The sequence below is a fragment of the Panthera onca genome, chromosome A3, assembly GCF_046562875.1.
Source record: "Panthera onca isolate mPanOnc1 chromosome A3, mPanOnc1 haplotype 2, whole genome shotgun sequence".
NCBI lineage: Eukaryota > Metazoa > Chordata > Mammalia > Carnivora > Felidae > Panthera > Panthera onca.
Window position 1 is genome coordinate 104,009,564 of NC_138341.1, and position 24,061 is coordinate 104,033,624.

Genomic DNA, 24,061 nt, shown 5'->3' on the forward strand with positions numbered 1-24,061 from the left:
AAAAACAAAGAAAATTCTTGGGGCGCCTGGGTAGCTCAGTCGGTTGAGCGTCTGACTTCGGCTTAGGTCATGATCTCACAGTCTGTGAGTTCGAGCCCCACGTTGGGCTCTGTGCTGACGGCTCAGAGCCTGGAGCCTGCTTCAGATTCTGTGTCTCCCTCTCTCTCTGCCCCTCCCCTGCTTACACTGTCTCTGTCTCTCTCTTGAAAATAAATAAACATTAAAAACAAAGAAAATTCTGATAAATGCTATAATAGGGAGGTACTTTGAAAACATTATGCTAAGTGAAAAAGTGAGACACCAAAGGATAAATACTGTATGATTCCATTATAGGAGGTACCTCAAGTACCTAAATTCATAAAGTCAGAAAGCAGAATACTGGTTACAAGAGACTAGGGAAGAGACTGATGGGGAGTTACTCTTTTTTTTTTCTTAATATGACATTTATTGTCAAATTGGTTTCCATACAACACCCAGTGCTCATCCCAAAAGGTGCCCTCCCCAATACCCATCACCCACCCTTCCCTCCCTCCCACCCGATGGGGAGTTATTCTTTAATGGGTAAAGGATTCCAGTTTGGGACGATGAAAAGTTCTGGCAATGGAAAGTGGCAGTGGCTGCACAACAACGTGAATGTACTTAATGCCACTAAACTACACACTTGAAAATGGTTACAATGGTAAATTTTATGATATGTATAGTTTACCGCATTAAAAAATTTTTTTAAAAATGGTCATGTACATGTTTTAAAGGATTTCTATATTATGTTAGGTGAAAAAAATAGGTTATAAAATTGTACAGAATGATCCCTTTTCTGTTTAAAAACAAATTTCTTAAAAATATATAAAATAAAATAAAATAAAATAAAATAAAATAAAATAAAATAAAATAAAATAAAATAAAATAAAAAACTTCTTGCCCACATGAGCCCAACAAAGACTTTGATTTTCATCTTGGGGCCAGAACAACACACAACACATGTACCCTACCAGGCTGGAAAATTGAGTATTTAGCATTTTCCACTCAGTAGTAGAGGAAGGCAGGGGAAGGGCTAGTTGAGAATCAGTACTGACCACGCCACATGCACGCCAGAAATGGAGGTCTGAGAACCTTCTCTGTTCCTTCTCCTTTTGTACAAGTCAGAAAATGAAACTAGCCAGGTCTGTTGGAGTACAAAGGATGCAGGCTCCTATGGCTTTTCTCAAGCTTTATCCTACTACTAAGTGAAATTCCAGAAAATGTCACCTAACACAAAATTGTTTAGACTGAAAATTCCATTCAAGGCTTTGAGTTTGGGTAAAATTAATCTGTCTGCCTACTTATCAGCTGTGCCCAGGTGAACACTGTAGTTTAAGTATGTCTACGAAGTGGGGGTGGGGATGGGATGCTGCATTAGCATAACCTAGGGGGATGCCACGTTAGCATAACGTGGTTCACAGCAGTCCAGCCCTGTCCTCTGAGGATTAACACAAGGTTGACTGTACTTGTACCACAAAAGAGTGTTACGAAATGCCAACCTAAAGTGGAAAAAATTAAAAACACGGCAATGATAGGTGGAAAGAACAGTGGGCTGGGAGTGAGAAGAGCTGGATCTGGGATCAGGTTCTGCCACTTGTCACCCAAGTATGCTTTCCTTCAACAGGTCACTGAATATGGGTATCAAGCACTGGGCTAAGTAAGGCCGGGAGGGGGACAGCGTTGGGGGGGGTGGGGGAGGGATGCCAAATAAACAAGGTCATCTTGATCCTCAAAAAGATGATCTTTTATTTGGGCGAGCTCTTAATCTTGTAGACCCTCAGCTTCTTCACCTACAACTCGGACATTACCATTCTCAAAGTGTTGTTAGGAAATAGTGCAGGACAGTTCAACCTCAGTGCCCTTGATGTTTTGGGCCAGATAATGCCTTGTTGTGAGGGACTGTCTTGTGTATTGCAGGATATTTAGTGACATCCTTGGCTTCTAACTCACTAGATGCCAGTAGCTTCCTGCCAACCCCTCCGACTTCAGTGATGACAACCAAAACTGTCTGCAGACATTACCAAATGTCCCCTCCTGCAAGACTACCCCCAGTTGAGAACTTCTCAAATAGGGTGTCATATATATGAAAGCACTTAAAAAAGCATAAAACCGCAAATCAAGTCAGTATTAATGTAAATCTATTTGTAAGACTACTTGTCAAAAAAAAAAGTCCCTTAAAGTACAGTTTCCTTAGGAATGTTTTATTTTCTATTTTTATGTATTTTTCTTACCATTAAAAGCCCTCCAGGGCTTTTTGGTTAATTTTCCTTACCCAAACAAAGCATCTTCATTAGAACATATTTTTTAAATGTATCACTGTACTAACATGACAGTCAGAGTCAAACATAATTGCCATCTCTACAAAGCAGAAATTTTATCCAAAATCAAAGTACTCTGTGCCTACCTTTTAAGGTCAAGGGACTGGATCTTGTGAATTCTGTATTTGATGGCCTGTGCTGTTTACGAACTTCCAAGTACTCCTTAACTCTTGAATCAATGGTTTCTTTTAACAGTAAACAGACTTCCTAAAGCAAGTTAAAAAATGAGATATAATTCTCTCATTTAATGAAATGCAAAGAGACAACATTGTGCATATTAAAAAGTCAACACTGAACATTTCATTTCGTTTGCTTTTTTACTTAGCTGTGAAAGCTGAAAAGAATGCTATCTGTGCTCATGGGTATCACCCCAGGTTTAAGTTTGCTACTGAGGTTTGCTCAAAACCATGTTGGTTCAGTCTGTGATCTGAGAAATTCATTTAATTTCCCTCTGCTTCAGTTCCACTTTTCTAAAAGGAAGGTAAAAGCAGTGAAGTGCCCACCCTGGCCAGGCAAGACTGGATGAGGGAAGGATCCAGGAGGTGGAGCATCTCACTGTGACCCCACCCAGCCAGCAGGGGCAGCCCCGCCCACGGCTTCAGTGGACTATTGTCTTGTGAGGATGCTAGGTGGGGGAGGGGGGTCATCAGCTGGTCATCAGCTCTTCTGATCTGTTCAAGAGAAGAGGCCACAGCAATTTTTATGCGAATATTTCCCATTTTTCAAACTTGGTTCAACACTTTTCTTAACCTAAACATCCACCATCCTTCATTCATTAGTTTCTGGCTGCAGGTTTAGAAATCTACTGAAAAAGGAACAGCACCGAATGATGGGCTGAAGAGAGAACTAAGAAATCAGTAATGTGATTTTTCTTCTATGCTCTTATTGATAATGTGTGTGCCCATTTGCTTTTGTGAAAACTGCACTATATCCACCGATTAATGGTGAAAATAATTTAACTTCTCATATTTCTTTAAAGTAGATTAATATTTATTAGGCAACAGAAACACATGGTTTTAATTCAATGTCAATGTACCACAACACTAGCAAATTTCTGGAATGTGTTATTTTTTTATATATCAGTGTTACTTATGAAAAGAAAGACAAAACTCTAAAAAGTCCACCACATGATGGGAAGACACTGTCCACTTTAGGTGGCATGTAGCCAATGTAGAGAAAGGGGGGAAAAATGGCACACAAATCTAAATTTCTTATCTTCGATTAAAAACTGGTGTGTAAGGACTAATAATTCTGGTCCAACTCCCAGACTGCAGAAGGCTCAGAGTTGCCGAGGTCAACTCAAACCTGTTTCACTCATTTCTTCAATGCCATCTCAGGTTTATCTCTTATGATTTTCAAAAATTAAAACGAGAACAAAATTTTAAGAAGCCCTGAAGGGCAATGATAGCCAAACTTTTCTTTTATTGCAAATACAGACACTCCTCAACAGTAGTGAAAATCCTTGATTTAATTCACAAATGGGAATTTGTACATAAAATATAAACACTGATCTCTCTTCTGCTCTCATTTTGCAGCCCAAAGATGCAGTGCCTTGTGGAATAGAGAGAGATCCGTTTACAGTTGAGCATTCTGGCATTGTTCACACAACAGAAAGGCAGCCTTGCCCCATACTGTTGTTTTAACAATTAAAGAATTTTGCTTCACATGCAGGGTTCAACTATGACTGAGCTAGAAAATATGTGAAAGACATACATGGAAACAAAGATTGTTAAAATTTAGCCATAAATGCCCTATAAGGCTAGAACTAAAAATAGTACGACAAAAATAAAACAAAGGCCCATACAACACAAACTTTCTCCCTATAGTTACGGGGCTTTCCTTCCATGAGTCAGGTTTGACGAATGGAAGGTAGACCATGTGCAATGTGGTCAAGATAACCTAGTAACTGACCACACCACACTTGGCGAAGCATTCCCTTCAGAACCACAGCAATGCAAGAAAAGACAAAGTCCCAGCTAAACTGGACGGGCAGATAAAAAGACCATGCTGAAATCAATGAGCAAGAAGACAGAGATATACAGGGTATTTCTAGGCTAAAAAGGGCTCCAACATGCTTCCTCAAGTTTACAAATGAAACAGTTCGAGCTGGACTGTTTGGGTACAAAGACTACTCGTGCTGGACTCAAAATAAACATGGCTTTAATCCATACAATTAGTTCCTTTTTCTGAAAAGGAACTGGACATTCTTAAGACTTTCACTATATAAAGTGACTGCTAAAATGCAATCAAATTGATTGCTCATGAAATCCCAATCATGAGATGATCTAATGATAAAAAAAAAGATGAAAGCACTGAGGCACTGAATAGAGACTAAAGTCATATCCTTCCTTGACTAGCTTTTCTTCATTCTCTGTCTCTGTCTCTCTCTGTCTCGGAGCAATTTTCATGTCCGTGAACAAACTTTAAAGGAACAACTTCAAGTATATGCAGCAAACCATCTGCTTTGCTCTGAGAGGGAAGCCTGGCTTCCTGGCATAATGCTGGAGCCAACACTGCAGCCAAGCCAACACCAGCCATGTGCAGGTCCCATCGTGCTCGGACCACCTTTGCTAAGTCATGCCTTGCTGCCCGGACGTTAGGACTAGGTGGAGCGGCACAGCTGTGTGTGGCTCCCTGGAAAAACCTAGCCTCATGCTCTGGGTAGGAGGTGACTCACATATTCGTAGCTTTATTTTAAAGCCTCCAAATCAAAGGACTTGGCAAAACTGACTAAATATCAAAAAGAGAGAGCTAAGGGTTAGGTGGTAAAGCTGGAAGAAAATGGACAACAGGCTGGGTCTAGAACAGTGGATTCTAGAACGTTGTTAATGTGAGTCAAGTCAGAAGCCTTTTGGGGTGAGGTCTCCTTAAGGTGAGCATTAGTCACTTTGGGGGAAATAAAGGAACCATTTTGAACCACAGGGACATGTGGTTTGGTAAGCCAAATCTTGGAATTTCATGGAGTTGAAGTGTCGTAGGACATGCCGGCATACTAAATGCTAAGACCTGAAGAGGATAATTTATTAACCTGAATGGTAAATCCCATTATACCGAATCTTGTGCCTGCCTTCTCCCAGCTGTTGGGCCACCAGGTATCCTTGGCAATACCGTGACAGCCAAGTGCTGATTATATCATTACCTTTTGACTGAAAATGTATTACTTATAAATTTTCTTTGGGGGAGATTTTTTTTCCCAGTAATCTTCAAAAGTTGACTGAAAACAGTTACCACAGTAAAGGATTTTGGGCTTGCTTTTGTTGCCACTATCAGCAAATTCTTCTCCGTATACTACCTTTCAGTAAAACTTGTTTTTATTTCTGGCTCTAAAAAGCTGTTGTGACAAATATGGAGGACACAAAGTGCTGTAATACTCTGAAAGTTACATGAAAGCCACTGCCTGCCTCGCTATCCCTGCTCTGGAGGACAAGGATATGGAGGAGGAAGCAGAGCACGTGATGAAAGCCAGATGCACTCTCCAACCCTCTGCCACAGCAGCACTTGGGTGGGATCACGGAAATGGGAGAGCCTGTGGTGACTCAGCTGACCTCTGGTCGAACTTTTTCATTTGCAGATGAGGAGACTGAGGCCCAGGAGGTCAAACACCATGCTCCCAGTCACATGACCATCCGGCCATAGGCTTCCCTGACAGACTACTGTGAGAAGGAATACAGTCCAACACCTCCACATTTACTGTCAAAGACTCATGTTAATAAAAGGATGGTAGAAGACAAAAGCGCAGACATTGAGAATTTAAGATTTAAATAAGAATTTAATCTCAAGGTGTGAAAGATCAGCCTTGTGTTCACCTCACGCCTGCTTCAGGGGCTCGGTCTGTCCTTTACAACCAGCTAGATTAAAGTCCCTCGTTGCCTGGAACAGTCACTTTAATGTCTTCTTTTCTTAAATATAAAGAGCTCTTTCCCCCAAAACAAAGAGGTAGAATATTTCTGGTTTAAATAATATAGCATATGAAATACATAGATGTGTCACTCTCTTAAGGAAAAAAAGCAGGTCTGTCATTGGGAATACAACTATTTTTCAAGGGTTAAATATCACTCAGTATTTTTTGCCAACTGATGAAAATGAAAGCTGAAAGAGTTAATATTTCTTTGAGCATCAGCTATTGCATTTAAACAGTGAAAAGTTTTGTGGTACCTCTTTCTTCTGTTCAGAAAACCAGCTGGTATCTTTGTTTGAACCTTGCGGCAATATGTGAAGATCCACCAGGACAGCAAAATTCCCACACTAAAAAGACATTAATGGCAGAGTTAGCTCACGCCCAGCAAACAATGAGAGAAAATCTCACAAATTCCTATGTGGTTGCTCATGATGAAATGGCAACAAAGTTCCCTAGTGGACAGAAATCTTAATATGGGGCAGGGCTACAGGTCATAAACCTACTAGTTTTTGCAAGTTTAATGTTTAGGGCAGAAATGCTAAGGAGAAATAGAATTTTAATCATAATAGCAAAGACAAAAAAACTGTGTCCCACACCTTCGAGGGGATGCTCAAGGCATCCAGTGGCAGCTGGAAGGCTATCAAACACTGAGAGAAGTCCAATAGGTCAGAATTGGGTAGGCTCCAGAAAGGAATGGTTCCATGGACAGTCAGGGGAATTCTTTCCTTGACATAGGAAAGAACACATATAAGCTACTGCATTTTCAAGCAGAGAAAAGGAATGGCTGGGACAGTACATTTGAGAATACAAACAGAAGCAAGGAGAGCAAGGTGGATGCTGAATGACAGTTACCAAAACTAAATTAGTTTTATTAAAATACACTGTAAAACTGTACAAATCCTGGGGCGCCTGGGTGGCTCAGTCAGTTGAGCATCCGACTTCGGCTCAGGTCATGATCTCGCGGCTCGTGAGTTTGAGCCCCATGTCAGGCTCTGTGCTGACAGCTCAGAGCCTGGAGCCTGCTTCTGCTTCTGTGTCTCCCTCTCTGTCTGCCCCTAACCCACTCGCATTCTGTCTCTGTCTCTCTCAAAAATAAATAAACATTAAAAAAAATTTTTTTTAAACTGCTTCTTGTCAATGTTCATCAGGGCAGCCAATAGCCATGTTATGGCTACTGAGCACATGAAACGTGGCTACTGTGATTGAGAAGCTGAATTCTAAATTGTTTTTGACATTAATTTAACTTAAACAGCCACATGTGGCTAGGCGATTTGTGGCATGGCTATAGACCCTGTAAAAGGTTATAGCCTTTACACCTTATGAGTAATTTCTGCAAATCTCTGGATAATTGTGGATAAGGTAACTTAGAAAGAAACAGAAGACCAAGACTGTAGGTTGGGGATGGTCTCAGAGGCCCAAAGGGTCAGTGATGACCTACAGGAAAATGTCATTTTTGTACCTCTTTGGCTGAACAGGTTTTCTTTTTTGTTTTTAAATTCGTGCTGTAATTCAATGATGAAAGGAAAATATTTTCAACGAATGGCCCAAATAGACCAAATATAAATATGGAAGGAAAATAAAATTTGACACTTACCTCATACCATACACAAAAATTAATTCGAGATGGATGATAGACCTACACATAAAAACCAAAACTATCTTGCCAAACTTGCAATAGAAAAAAATTTCTTAGAACCCAGCGAGCACAAAATATAGAAGAAAAAAATTATTAAATTGAATTCTGTAAAATTTAAAACATTTGCTCATTAAAGGACACCACTGAGCTCCTGGGTGGCTCAGTTGGTTGAGCATCTGATTTCGGCTCAGGTCATGATCTTGTGGTTTGTGGGTTCGAGCCACACATAAGGCTCTCAGGTGTCAGCACAGAGCCTGCTTGGGATCCTCTGTCTCCCTCTCTCTTTCTGTCCCTTCCCGCTTGCGTGCTCTCTCCCTCTCTCAAAAATAAACATTAAGAAATTTTTTTAAAGAAAGACACCATTAATAAGATGAATATGTATGTCACAGGCTAAGAGAAAATATTTATAAATGCATATATCTGACATGAAGGACTGGCATCCAAAATAAATAACTCGTACAAATCTAATATTTAAAAAAAACAAACAACCTAAGCTTCAACAGATACCTCACAAGATAAACAAACAGCTAATAACACATGAAAAAGTGTTCAACATCAGTCATCAGGCAAATGTAAATGAAAACCACCAAGAGATACAACTACATACTTACAAGAATGACTAAAATTAAAAAGATTGACACACCAAATTTGGTAAGGATGTGGAGCTCCCCAAACTTTCATGCATTGCTAGTGGAAATATAAAATGGTTCAACCACTTTGGCAAATGGTTCGTCAGTTTCCCTTACTTAAACACACATTTAATTTACAGACTGAGCCAGCAATTCCACCTTAGGCACTTACCAAGAGAGATAAAACATGTGCACAGGAAGATTTGTACGCAAATGTTCATAGAAGTCTTATTCATAATAGCTAAGACAAGACAGAAGACAACCCAAGTCCATCAACAGGAGAATAAACAAAGTATGGTACATTCATTCAATGGAATGCTCGTCACAAAACTACAGATCCACTCAACATGGACTAATCTCCACATTACGTTGAGCAAAACACACCAGGCGAAAAGAATACATACTGTAGGATTCCATCTATATGAAGTTCTAGAAGAGCAAAACTCAATCTGTGGCCAAAGCAATCAGAATAGTGATTACCTAGGGAGGAGTTGACTGAGAACAGGCACAGAAGAACTTTGTGTGGTGGTGGGAAGGTTCTCTATCTTGGTGGGGTATACGGTTAAGATCAGTTCATTTCAGTGTAAATTATACATCGCTAATAAATAATTTTTAAAGGCTGTGTAAAAGCACATTTACATTTACTGACAGTTATATAAAATGTCCTCTGTCCCTAAAAATGTATGGGTATTTTGGAGGAGAACAAAGTGAAGTTCAACTGGATAAAAAATAATGAAATATGGTGAAAGAGGATCTCCTATGATGTCAAATGGTGCAGTGTGACCCACTGAACTGCTTCTTAGTGTGTTACAACCAGTATTTTATTTTAATGAAAGAGAATCAAAGGGAATATGTGAGTAGAATAAAAAATATCAATATGTCACATGGTACAGTCAAGACTTATTTTGTGAAACTTATGTATGAGTATAGTGAGTTATGATGGGAAGCCTATTTCTTACTGTGGATTTGTGGTCAAAACTGTTTGAAAACCACACTCAAGTATACTGTTACTTTACGTTTCTTCACAACTGTTGATTATAGATTTAACCTTTAAGGAATATGCTGCCACCAGGTGGAGGTCATATGCCACAACTACATGACATTAACCAGGGGTTATTAACTTTTTGTGTGCCATGGATAAAACACAATGGATTCAAAAGAAAACCAATTTGACTGAAGTACGATTATCCAAATTAAAAAAAAAAAATTGTGATTTAGTAATGTATGTACTTGTCTATTAAGGCACTGGCTCTTTTCATAGTGGTAGATCTAATAACTACCACAAATCCGAAGTAGTAGTAAACATACATGATACCTTCAGATATGTGCCACAACTATAAGATAACATGAAAAGAGCTATGATTCTACTGGTGACATATCCTGCAAATACCATGTTTTGAATACTTAATTTATAATAAAAAAAATTGGTTAGAATTTGGTTAAAATAAAGATGTAATTTTTGCTCCCATCCAAGTTCACCAACCCTCTCGATTCTATCTTAAACCTGTTGAGGCACCACAGATGGCAGAACAAGAACCTCGCAGAAGCAATGGGATGTGCCTTATACACATTTTACTGGCTTTCCTGCAAGTGTTTAATCCTGACTCCTTAGACCAAGTTCTCTGCTACCCCTTCTCCATTAGCAAAATTGGCTTTTAAAATAGTAAAAAAAAAAAAAAAAAAAAGTGATACTTGAACAATTTGAATTGATACTATGTAATAGTAGCTTTCTATAAACTTTTTTTTTTATGTTTATTTATTTTTGAGAGAGACAGAGAGAGAGAGAACATACATGCACAGGAGGGGCAGGGAGACAGGGAGACAGAGGATCCCAAGCAGGCTCTGCTGTCAGCACAGAGCCTGATGTGGGGCTTGAACCCACGAACCATGAGATCACAGATGACCTAAGCCAAAGGCGGGCAATTAACCAACTGAGTCACCCAGGCACCCCTGTAATAGTAGCTTTCTAATGAATTAAATAGCAAGGTCCAATTTGGTATTCTCTCATCATTTCATACCTTTGATCACAAATAATCTAGTGTAAGTTTGATTATAAACAGATCGATTAGAATAGTTTTGTTTTTGGAATCTTACTCCGGTGCTCAAACTTTCCTGGGACTTCAGCCAGACTCTGCCACCAGGCACATGTGCAGTCCCCCCAACACACAGCAGGGCTCTCCCCCTGCAGCCAGCAGTTCTGAGTTCTCCAGCAAGCTCTCTCAGACTCCCACACCAAGCAGCCGTATGCTGCCTTTCTATAAAGTTCCCTGCTCTCATAGCTTTGCTGCTTTGCTCCCATGAGTGAACAGAAGTTTTAAGGAAAAAAAGCCTCTTACTGCTGCCAGGAGCACAGCCTTCACTTCTCCTTAATTAGTAGGAGGCTATTTCATCTCTCAGCAGAGAAACTCCAGCTCTGTTCAGAAAGGGGGAACACACGAACCATGACTTCTTTCTTAGGCCACAGCTGCTCACTTTACACAGGCCAGTTACCTCTTTAACAGACCAAAGGCCACTAGTAAAAGCTTTGCATCTCATGCCCTGGGTTGTGAGTCAACAGGCCAGGGTCTGATCCAGCTTCTAGCCCCCTCCACCCAGACGTTTCGGCCAAAAGCCTGGGAGTCAACCCCAACTCCTCCTTTTCCCTAACCCTCCACACTCAGTCGCCAAGTCTTATTGGTTTTACTTCTTGAAGGGCTAAGCACACCTCTGTCTCTTCTTCTGCATGTCACCTCCCTCCTGGTGTCTCATGAACTCTCAACACCAACCAGAGCAATCTCTAACATACGTGCTTTCTGCCCTCTGATTCCAATGCACCCCGATGCTCCTGGGTTTGTCAACTTTTATGCCTCCTTGAACCCCAGGAGGAGCATGGACATCTCAGTGCAGCTTTTCTGAACAGTTTGTCACTTGGTCCCCTGGATCAGGTCTATGCTTCACATGCTTATTTATTTCTGCACTAAATGGCTGGTCTATGTAGGGGCTGCCCCTGCTAGGCTGTTAGCTCCTTGGTGCAGACAGACAGGGTCCCAATCTCATTCAAATCTACACTGCAGCAATTAGCACAGGACTAGCTCACAACAAGTGCTTAATAGTGTGTGTGTGTGTGTGTGTGTGTGTGTTGTGTACAGACAGCTTTAATCTTCAGTGAGACCCTGCTGGCCTAGCCCTTCAGCATCCATGCCACCACTGCTCTGCCTTTAGAGTCTTTATCAAGGGGAAGATTTCACAGCAAGTGCTATTTAAAGGAAGGAAGAAGGGAACGAATGAACGATGACAGTATAAATGGGCTCTGAGGTTTGGGCAAACCACAGCCTTATCTGTAAACTGAGGATGCTGAGCCCATTCTGGGGACAAAGCTGTTCTGATTCTGCACAGGACACAGATGCTTCATAGAACAATTTCCCCTCTCCTTATTCTAGAGTGGCAACAACTATGCCATCACCAGTGACAACCAGTGATTTTCTATAGTTTGAAAAAAAACGGACTAGATGGATTCTATGATTATCTCACCCTAACCTCACTGCCAGGGGTGGAAGATCTTTTTTTTTTTTAATATGAAATTTATTGTCAAATTGGTTTCCATACAACACCCAGTGTTCATCCCAACAGGTGCCCTCCTCAATGCCCATCACCCACTCTCCCCTCCCTCCCACCCCTCATCAACCCTAAGTTTATTCTCAGTTTTTAAGAGTCTCTTATGGTTTGCCTCGTTCCCTCTATGTAACTTTTTTTTGCCCCTTCCCCTCCCCCATAGTCTTCTGTTAAGTTTCTCAGGATCCACGTAAGAGTGAAAACATATGGTATCTGTCTTTCTCTGTATGGCTTATTTCACTTAGCATAACACTCTCCAGTTCCATCCACGTTGCTACAAAAGGCCATATTTCATTCTTTCTCATTGCCAAGTAGTATTCCATTGTATACATAAACCACAACTTCTTTATCCAGTGAAGAAATGGGCAGAAGACATGAATAGACACTTCTCTAAAGAAGACATCCAGATGGCCAACAGGCACATGAAAAGATGCTCAACGTCACTCCTCATCAGGGAAATACAAATCAAAACCACACTCAGATATCACCTCACGCCAATCAGAGTGGCCAAAATGAACAAATCAGGAGACTATAAATAGATGCTGGAGAGGATGTGGAGAAACGGGAACCCTCTTGCACTGTTGGTGGGAATGCAAACTGGTGCAGCCGCTCTGGAAAACAGTGTGGAGGTTCCTCAAAAAATTAAAAATAGATCTAGCCTATGACCCAGCAATAGCACTGCTAGGAATTTACCCAAGGGATACAGGAGTGCTGATGCATAGGGGCACTTGTACCCCAATGTTTACAGCAGCACTTTCAACAAGAGCCAAATTATGGAAAGAGCCTAAATGTCCATCAACTGAGGAATGGAAGATCTTATCTTGTAATTTTACCTTAAGTGTCAAATAAAGGTGGAAATGCTAACACTTCTCACCATGAAGGTACCTGAGAAGCAGGCTCAGAACCGTGAGATCCATGTGCATTCTCCCATTTCCTCGTTCATTCAACACCTGCTGAGTTTCACCAGAGCCCTGGTTAGACCCTGAGAGGGAGAGGCACTTACTGTAGTAAGTGTAACCACAGTGTACACCCCAGGACCAGAGGTGGCCAAGCCACCACTCTGCCTGAAGGAGGCCAGGGATGAGGTATATGACCTCTCAGCTAGGTCCTGAGGAAGAGGACAGGTGGTGGAGAAAAAGTAAAAAACAGCAGCCACATGAGGAAAGAGGCCTGAATAGCCTGGCATGCTCTGGGGACAAAACAGGGTCTGATAAGCAGAAACAGGACGTCAGCAGATAAGGCCAATAGGGCAGGAGGGTTCAGACCACAGAGGAACCCTGGGCAGGCCAAGGAGGAACGAAAAGACCTATAGGCTGGAGAGCTCTCTCAGGTAGGAGTGCCTGGGCCGGCAGAGCCACGCAAACAGGTTTAAAGCCACCCCCAAACCCAAATAAGAGACAATGGAAGGTGATGGGTAAAGATGAAGGAGTAGATCTAAGACACACTCAAAAGAGAAAGAAGAGGATGTGGTTTGGGGCAACGATGATGCCCTAGGCATGTGAGTAGTTCTAGCGTGCCCATGGGCTGTCCACAGGCAACTCACTCATGTGGGTCTGCTGGAACTGTTATTGGCATTTTATACCACATGCCACTAAGGATTTAAGGCAGTTTGGATTAATAAGGCAAATATGAAAGATGGAGGAAATAAGAAAAACAAGGGTAGAAATCTAAAATGAAGACAATGGTAGGTCTGTACAAAATTTCCACCATTGTCATAGGTCTTTGCAATAGGTGGCTCTGAGTTTGCTAGTTCCTGATGTAAAACAAGAAAAGCCAATCAGAGTCTGTAAGATGAGAATGAATCAGTACTGAGGATAACTCAATCATTTCTAAATATTAAATCTAGAGAGACATTTCTCCTGAAAATTTTCATGAAAAACAAAAACAAAAACAAAACATGGCGACTCTCTTCCTGGAGTATCTACCAACATTACTAAAAGGCTTTAAGGAACATATTAAATACCTTCCTATCAAAATAAAGTGCATGTATGTTACATGGAATTAGAAAGTCATGTGGTTTTTGAAGAAAAAGCACAGTTTACAGAGCACCTATGATCTAGGCATTGTGCTAAGCTTTATCTATAGTATTTCATTTAATCCTCACCACTAGCCTACAAAAGAGCACAACTATTACTCATATTTCATAGATAAGGAAGTGGCATTTGAGAAGGTAGAGATTAGTCCAATATTACACAGTCAATAAGTGACAGACCAGAAATCAAATCCAAATCCATTAGACTCTAAAGCCCCCTGCCATGTATTACTTTGAAGAAATATCCCCTCTGAAAAAAGACCACTCAGGACTTCTTTCCAGAGGCCATGTGGAGGCATATTTAAGGCTACCTAGCCTGGAACCCACCCCACTATACCTGTTCCCTCTTAGGGTGAGCGCTGGAAGGCATGTCTGTCCATTAGTGACAAAGGACTGAACCAAGAACTCTGAACAGGGTCACTGAGCTCCCTTCCCTGTGCAGTGACTCATTCCATGCTTGAAGAGAGGCACTAAGAGTTCTGATGCTGAAGCTGTCAGTGTGGGGTGCCCTGCTAGGATAAGCGTGCAGAGTAGTGGCAAAGGCCCCCCTGTATAGAGACGGGGGTGGGAGGGGGAGGGAAGAAAAGGGGGAGGAAAGGACTACAGCAGAGGACCAGGGCAATAAATCACACTGAACATGGGGTGGGGGTGTTGGGACAGGCGGTCTCCTGACAGTAACAATCCTATCCAGAGTTAAAGCAGAAGAAAAGTCAACACAAATCTTTTGTCCACTTACCTCCCTTGCCCTCTCCTTACCCAAGAAATCTAAGCTTGGAGTTTACATTCAAGAAAAGCAACCAGCATACCTTTAGGATGGCATATACAATAAACAAACAGGTCAGGGAAGGAAAGAATAAAGAGTCATTCCATCAGAGTACCATGTATCATTAATCTCACTGCAAAAACTTACTAAATAAACAAATTGGCAGTAACAATAGTTAAGATTCATTGAGCACTTATTGTGTGCCAGATTCTGGGTAAAGCCCTTTCCTTACATTACTGCATTTGACTCTCATGACAACCCAGAGAGTCATAAACCATTACCAGTAAGTGTTCTGGAAACACTGAGAAACTTAAGAGCTCTGTTCTCTTTCACTTTTAGAAGATTCCTGGTGATCACGGGTAGGCTGTTTGGTGTGGTGCCTTGCCAACCTGGCAAATACTGGTCAGGCCAGGTAGAAGGAACATTCTATAATCTTAGTAACGGAATTAGACCCAGCCCAAATTCAAGAGCACACCCACAGAGAAGCCTCGAGAAAGCCCTAGGATGACAAGCAGGAGAACGGCCTAACACAAGAAGTCCGAAGCCACAGATCTCTTTCAATGATGCCCCAGTTTAGGAGGAGTGTCCAACTCCCTTCTCTGGGCCTCAGTTTCCCTCTGTGTAAAATGAGAGGCCACCACTGGATCTCCTTCAGGGTGCCTTCCATTTTAACATCCCACCTCCTGGTTGTGTTTGGGTTAACAACCATGGCTTGGATTCTATTTGTACACATAATGTTTGCCCTGATGTATAAGTTATGCAAGAGTCACACCGAGTCTGGCACATCATCTCATCCTGTATCGGTTCACTACAGGCCATGCAAGCACAGTAGTAAAAATCTTAGCAACCAATGAGTCCTCCCCCTGAGCATTCTCTGACACCTCGCAGGCAGGACAAAGCTCCTGTTTGCTGCCACAGCACTTTCATGATTCTGTTGTGGAATCATCACAGGCTGTAAACACATGGCTGTTTACATCCATCTCCTATAGGCTGCCTGTGGGGAGGAGCTGCCTTCTGCTACCTTTGGGTTGTCAATGCCTCATACTGGGCCTGGCACAGAGAGGACAGTGAAGAGTGTTGGTTAAACAAATCCTAAAAACTACATCAATGATAAAAATTACTTTAGTGTCTGCCTTGTTCTCTCTCTAGGAGGGATTATCCGCCTCTCACCTGCACCCTGTCCTCAGAACTGGAAAGACCACAGAATCAATCTCATGGCTTATAACTAAGTTTGCATCATTCATGAACAGAATATTGTCAGCCCAGAAAACAGGTAGCAATACCCACTCCTCCATGCCAAATACTTACTTTCCCACCTTCCAATCAGGCAGAACAATCTGCAAAACCCTGGTTGACTGTGTGGATTCAAATGCAATAAAGGGAACATGTAAGGGGGCTTCTTTGGTAGCAAATAGATAACTAGTTCTTTGGCTCAACTTTTTCCAGCTGAAAGGGATGCAGCAGAGGATGTGACTTGTCTCAGGTGAAAAGGAACCAGAAGGGGAGGGAGTTTCTCTCTCCTGTTTCGTGTCTGTTGCGGGGCTTCTGGCTACAGGTCAGGGACGTACACCTTGCCAGTCATTTGTTTGTGTTTCTTAACAGATTTATTGTTATGGATGGGGAAAGATCCTACATGGGTGGGAAACAAGTCACAAAGGAATGAGAAAGAACACAGAAAAACAGAGCTAATGAGTTTGATGACAAAGAGAAAGAAAAAAACAGAGTAACAGGCTGATGTCCTTCAGTAAACCGCTTCTGGCCTCCTATTAAGAAAGAGTTTGAGGTTTTGGCCTACAGTGCTCAAAAGTGGCTCACACTCTTCGTGGGTAAGATTTGGGAAGAAAAGCAAAGCACTGTTGGGCATACAGCAAAGGCCAACTAAAGTGGTATATATCGTAAAGCAAAGCTTAAATTTAACATATGCCATTGGAACCTTCAAGTAGCATTTGGGGCTGAATCACAGACTCTAAAACCCACCATTGCAGTTAGGAAGAGTGCAGTTAGGAATAAGCCTTCAGTCGCTCCTTTTGAAAGAGAAGGACCTATTTCATTGCTATAGACACTTTCCCTAATGGTTTTCAAGAAATCATTCTTTCCAACGTAACCAGTAGGCTACTTCCCCTCCAGGGACTGGAGTGGCGTGTACAGAGTGTGTGCAGCAACAGGGAGCACAATGACCTGGGGGTAGAATGCATCTGACCTAAACCCCTGGCCTACACCTCAATTCCCCCAGACCAGAGGAAGTTCCTGCGATGTAAAATGGGGACAAAAACCACCTTATGGAGGTATCTGACGAAATGAGAGAATACGGAGGTGCAAGGCTTCGCACAGTGCCAGCCATACAAAGGGCTCAGTGGGTTGTTGTGGGTCTCCTCCACCCCTGCAAAGGTAGAATTTGCCTCAAATTCCAAGGCATATTACATGAACTCTGAATTGTCAGTTCCATAAGATTTACAAACAGATAGGGCACAGGTTTCCACCTATTCCTACTAAGAGCTAATAAATGCCTCATAACTCTCTTGTACAGTTTTACTCCGGCCATGCACTGCTTCTTGGAAGAACAGATGGCTTGTAATCACAGCTGATTATACAGTAAAACTATGAGCTCTCCCCTCCCATATTTCTGCAACAGAGAACATGAAGTGGAAAGATAACCTGAAAGACATTATTATGTACTTGAGAAAGTCTTAGGTGGCTGGAAAGACAAGCAACATTCATAATTAGCAACATTGAGGCCATCAGGAGTGTGTTCAGGACCAATCATGGCCAACCATTTAGTAATCGGAATATGGAATTGGATAAACAATAAGGGTATAGGTCCCCACAAGCTCTGCTCACAATTTTATCCAGCATATGTGTTATCAAGGAACTCTGGGATGAGGGTTTGATTTTAAACTCTCTAAAAATTAACATTTTAGAAAATATTCTTTTATATCCCTGAGGAATCTTGACAGTCTTCAATGTCAAGAAGTATAAAAGCAGTGTAGCCTATGAGTTAAAGAAACTTACAACCACTTATAAAATGAATCGGAAAGAAAAAAGAAAACAAAAAACTCTGCAAATATTCCTCTAGTGATCAATGCCTGGAATTCATGGATTTCTCTAAAGGACAGCCAGTCTTGAGGGAGATGTCTTGAAAGAAGAAGGGAGATAAAACGTGGCACAATTTTCCACCCTTGTTGGTGCAAGGGACAAAGAGATTTTGATGGCTACTTTGGGGAATCTGGGTGACTTAGAGGAATTCTGTTTATTCAGTTAAATATTAAATAATTTAATGAACCCCCCACATCGGTATGTTTTCTCTGGAACCCTCTCATCTACTTTCTACTACAACAAATGACTTGCCAGATAAAGCTATGACAGGCACTCTCTGTTGAATCTAGTTGCCATTTGATTTTTTGTCAAGTATTAATACTGTCCACACATTGTTGATAAAGGGGGCTACCTGTAAAAGGGGTAAGCGTGCTTCCAAAGCCAACTTAAAGGGGCCAAAGATAAGGCTAACATGTAAACTTTACATGAGGGCAAAAAGAATCCAAATGTATGGCTGCAAACCAAAACACAACCTCAGAGTCAGGACTTCCTGAGGCCTATTGCACATGAAAAGCTTCCACTTCTGCAAGGCTCAGAGTTACCTGAGTCTCAGAGAGGCCCAACCAAGTCAAGTGCAAGCCTCATCTCTACCCTTAGCCATACTTATTCTCTTGGTTCTGCCAGTTCAGGAAAGTAATCTGTGTGCACAACCTGAAGGGTATTTACTCACTGAAGCCTAGACAGAGGCCTGGCTCTCAAAGTACCAGCAGCATTAGAATCTCCTAATTGTCTCCTATGCAAATTCAGGCCTACCCAGTCAGAAATTTGAAGGGTATCCTGTGTTTTAACAAGTCTTCCAGGTGATTCTGGTTCAGGCTCAAGTTTAAGAAGCACTGCTGTAGGCCACTGTGTCTCCTTGAAGATAATTCATGACTTTCTCAGTATGAAAAAGGAACGTTCTTGGCGGTTACAATAAAAAGGAAGAAAAAAATCCTATCAAGTTTCACCATGTAAAACAATGGAAGGTGGCAACACACCAGAATTGTGAAAATATTACAATTCTAAAACTCACAAGAATATCACCATTTTATCACAATGGTAAAATAATTCCCTTAGAGTTGTAAGAAACTCAAAGTAGGATTTTCCTTAGAAAGGAAACATAACCCTCTAGAGGTGAATGTGATGTGCAGCCAGGGTTGAGAACCACCGATACAATAATGCCTTGCTGAGAATCTTAAAAACTTACCGCTGGCTTAGGATAAAGACGGTGATAGAAATCCAAAGGGAAAACATGATCTATCTGCCAGACTGAGATCGAGCCTTAGCAGAAATAGAAAGGAAGGAGGTGGTAAGCCTCAAACAGACAGGGAGGTTATACAGTGGCACGTCAGTCCTTGAAATGAGGTCAGACAACTGGGCTCCAGGGAAACCGGTCCCAGGGCATGAACATGATGGACACTGTACACAGCTTGGCCACAGAGATGATGAGGATCCCTGCAGTGGCAATAGATCCTAGAGAGGGGCAAATGGCATTGCAATTTGCAAAAGGGGGCAAAAGATAGATTTTCCAACTATAAACTTAATCTCTAACAGATTATTAGAGGGGATCCAGAAGAAAACCCAAAGTATAAATATGAAAAACTACACCAAGATTCCCAGACGATAACAACTGGTGAGATGTGGCTGACAAAGCAGATATGAACCCCCACCAGGAATCAGGCAAAGTTTCCCATGACATCCCTTTGCCTGAACTATTCCACTGAAACAGCTTCTGTGAAGGTTACCAATGACCTTCATGTAACCAAGTCCAATGGTCAGTTCTTGGCCCTCATGTTACTTGAAATCTCAGTGCCATCTAAGAAAGTGGTTCTTTCACTTGCCCCTTACAACTCTCATTTCTGGGATAACAGGCTTTCCTGGCTCTCTTCCCTCTTCCTTATCCACTATTTCTCAGTCTCCTGTGCTGGCTCATCCCCATCATACTGAATCTAAACTGACTAGGGCTCAGCCTGTAAACCTCTCCTATCTCCACCTACATCCTCATCAGTCTCCAGGTTTCAGATTCCAGACAGTTCACATGCTGATGACACCTAGCATTCCTGATCTAGTCCAGACATCTCCCGAGCTCCACATGTACAAATCCAGCTGACCACTCTACATCTCCACTTGGATGTCTAACAGATATCTACAACATAACAAATCCAAAATAAAACTATTGATATTTTACCCTCAAACCTGCTCCCACCAGGTTTAGTTAAGCTGGTTTGGTAAACGGCAACTCCATTCTCCCAGTTGTTCAGTTCAAAAACTGTGGAGTCATCTTTAATGCCTCTCCTTCTCTCATAATCTCTCATAATCTATGAGTAAAACCCTAGCAGCTTCTACTTTCAAAAGGGCCTGCCTGGCACATGGAAAGAGCTCAATAAATATTAATTGAATGAATCTCTGAATGAACAAATGAATCCAGGTGAAGAAAAACCAGAAAAATTGGGGTGGAAGAAATGATGATTAGGTGAATTCATAACTAGTTTAACAGCCATAACCACAGGATGGCTTTTTCCTTGATCCTTGTCTTGGTCCACATTCTTGGCAGTGACATGGATGAAGGTATGAAGATACAGTGCCAACAACATAGGTGGATGATACTGCATGAGATGGAATAGTGAATATTTTGTTGGGGTAGCAAAAATGATCTGGAAAAAAAAAACACAAAAAAAACAAAAACAAAAAAAACCTTGGATCTCTGTGACTCAGAGACAAATAAAATTAGGTTATGAGGATGAGTTAAAGAAAGTAGTTAGATCAATCTAACTAAGTGGAATTTAATAAGGATATATGTAAGGGCCAAACTTTGGCTCTAAAAAACTAATCGCCTGAGCACGGAGGTACTCTTAATCAAGAGTAAGCTGAGTGGGCAGCATTATGCTGTGGCAGTCAATGATGGCAATTTCATTTTAGGCTACTTTAACAGTAGCAGCTAAATAAACATAATGATGGCTATGTTTTACGCATTTACTGTTCAACTAGTTTCAAAATACATAGACAAACTGTGACAAATTAGAGTAAGAATGTCAACTTAAAATCATCCTATAAGGATCAATTGAAAAAAGGAGAATGATTCACTTTTTTAAGTAAAAGAAAAAACCAGGATGAAATAATATTCACAGGACTTTTAAAGGTGGAAGAACAATTCTTTTTAGTTCTTTCGGGACTTAAGAAATAGAGAACCAGATGAGAGCAGAGAAACCACATTGGCAAGACTTTGGGACCCACCAGCCTTCCAATCAGGAAATGATATGCTATGGGAGGTGGTGCACTCACCACCCAACCCAGGAGATCAAAGCGTAAAGTACATGAAATAGACAACCGTGTAAATATCACACTGTTATTACAGGTCACTGGTCTAATTGTGAGAAGTGATGAAACTCCTACAGGAAAAGATGTACAACTGACTTGCTCCATTTTATTGATAAGCCACTTAAACCATCCAAAGCACAATCAGTGACTGGTTTGGAGTTTTTTTAGTGTACTCCTAAAGATGTGGGCCTAATGACCTTAAGAAGCAGAGAACTTGTCTTCTAAGAGACACTTTAACAGAGAAAGCTTGGGCTTTAGAATCAGACAGATGAGTGTCCCAACACTGGCTGCACCTTTTATGGTCGTTTGGTCCTGGGCAAGTTTTTCAGCCTCTGAGTCTTAATTCCTTCTCTGTAAAATGTGGTAATCATTCCTGCTCCCACAGAGATATTCTTACAATTAAATTCAAAGAGGAAAAAATAGAGTACAATGGCAAATGGTAGTTAGCGAATAAATTGAGAGTAGTTAACAAATGAAGATATGGTTCTCAGTCCCAGTATTGAAACTAATGAGGGTCACAAGACTGACCAACACTAGCCAAAAACTTTCTTTGGTGACAGAAATGCTCCTTGTCTGTGCTGATACCTTAGCCACAAGCCATGAGAACGCCTGATATGAGGCTAGTGCAAATTTTGAAATTTCTCTCATTCTAAAAGGTTATTTGTGATTAACGTATTAACTTAAATAGCTGCACGTAGCTAGTGGCTACCACACTGGACAGCACAGATACTTCCCTAAAGGGACTCCCAGCTCAGAAATCCTGGTTCTATTATTTTAGTAAGAGAATAAAACCAAAAGCACAAACAACATCAGGAACCCTATAATAGGAAGTGCCTAGTGATGCAAGGGGATTCCCATCCCACAGGGAATTCCAGAAGGCTCCTCAGGACTGCATGTGAGGGAATGATAGGGACTAACCTGGGAAATTTCTATGAACTTTACCAAGGATGGTGCTGATCCAATAGAACTGTTTTAAGTAAAGGTGTTTTCCTTGTAAATAGAATATGAAGCAATAAAAACTGTTACTGCCAATTACAGGATTAAGAAGTTTAAGTTTCCCTTCACCTCTCACCCCTTTCACTGTGACCCTGCTTCATCCAATCAGAAAACAAGATTCAAGAAGAATTCTTAAAATTATTATTGCAGCCACTGTAATCGTTCCTAATCCCACAGCTTTCTCCAAGAATGAACCTTTTAAGTTTGGTGCTGAATTTCCCTTCCTACTCTGCTCTACTTCTCAGAGCTCAGGAAACAATCCCCTAACTACTCTCATCACTACTTCATCAAGTTTCTACAAAATGAGCAAGAGTTCAAAGGGAATTTTCAACCAATTCATGCCTAAGGCAGGAAATTGAAATACCAAGTGGGATAGAAGAATGTTAGACAAACACAGGCGAGGTCCACTGGTGAGAGCCGGAGTTTTTCTCCCCCTGACCCATTTTTAGAGAACTACAAAGGGGAATAAAGGGAGGTGGTTAATTGGTCACAGGACTTGTTTAGAGCCACCTCTACTTTCCTTTTCTAATTGACTGCTGGGAATAACACCCTCTTCAAGGACTGCTCTGAGGGGAAACGTGCTAGGACAGGCGATGCACTGATGAAATGGCTTCAGAAGCTGAAGATCATTAATTAAGAATATTGACAGTGAGCTTGAAAGCTTCATGGGAACAAGTGGGAGGCACAACGTGGTATCAGCTGCGACCTACACATTAGTAATTAAGCCTTGTGAAGGCTCTCAGTGGAAAGTTACAGCTCCCAGGCATTCCTCCTTGGATGAGTGAAGAGTCTCCTGAGGCAACTGAACTCTAACGACAGTATCATTGACTCTACAGTAGTATTTCCAACATCACTATAATATATATACCCCTGATTCTCAGGATTCAGTGTCTTCCAAGCACCACTACCCAATGCTTGAAATACTGTTTCTTAAACCTGAGGGCACATCAGATTCACCAGGAGGGCATGTCACAAATGCAGATTAAAAAGGCTCACTCCCAGAGTCTCATTTCATAGGCTTGAGGTGGGGCCAAGAATTTGCATGTCTAACAGACTCATGGGTGAGGCAGATGCTGCTGCTGCTGCTGATCTGGAGACCACACTTGGAGAATCACAGGCCTAGAAATAGGGGTTTGCATCCCTGGTGGCACCTAACAATCACTTGGGGAATTTTTAAAAATTATGTCCAAATTCTCTCCCAGACCAATTAAATCAGATCTTCTCAAGACGGGGCCTGGATGGACACCAGTACATTTTAAAAGCTCTCTGTTTGATTGTCATATGCTAGCTGGGTTGAGAACCACTGCAGATCACCTTCAAATTATTTAAATTTGGAGATTACACATACTTACAAATTAGAGAGAGGGAGGCAGATCCTGGCATTTGCTTGATTCCACTTATTGTTGGTGGTGATATTTCAATGGTCTTTTTCCCCACAAACAAAAATATAATAATCCTCCTTATACCAGCAAACCACATATTCTAATTCTTGATCTCTCTCATTCTTTCTCCAAGAATTCTCTGAAGATTTACAAGTTACAGCAAATGAACATCTATGAAAACTGGTAAATCTGCTAATCCCCTGAAAATATTATTAATTTTAAAATAACACTTCAATGAGATGAACAGCATGTAACTACTTTAAACACTCAAAATCATCTAACACCTTCCTTCCTTCAAACTCTTTTCAATTCTCCTCAAATTCATTTTCCTTTTTTGCAAATCAGATTCTGTGTTTCCTCATCTCTACACATCATTTGCCTGCTTCTAGTCTTCCCTTATTATCTCTG

The 24,061-nt window shown here is 41.3% G+C and overlaps 1 protein-coding gene across 2 annotated transcripts in view; it reads right to left on the bottom strand.

Annotated features, from left to right (window-relative positions):
• SLX4IP (SLX4 interacting protein) overlaps window positions 1-24,061 on the bottom strand; it is a 182,366-nt gene that overhangs the window by 63,814 nt on the left and 94,491 nt on the right. For both annotated transcript variants that reach the window (XM_060611968.3, XM_060611964.3), the window contains exons 3-4: window positions 6,492-6,581; window positions 2,423-2,543 (exon numbers count right to left, since the gene is read on the bottom strand). In XM_060611968.3, coding sequence (XP_060467951.1) covers window positions 2,423-2,543; window positions 6,492-6,581 — 211 coding nt within the window. The remainder of the gene's footprint in view (window positions 1-2,422; window positions 2,544-6,491; window positions 6,582-24,061) is intronic.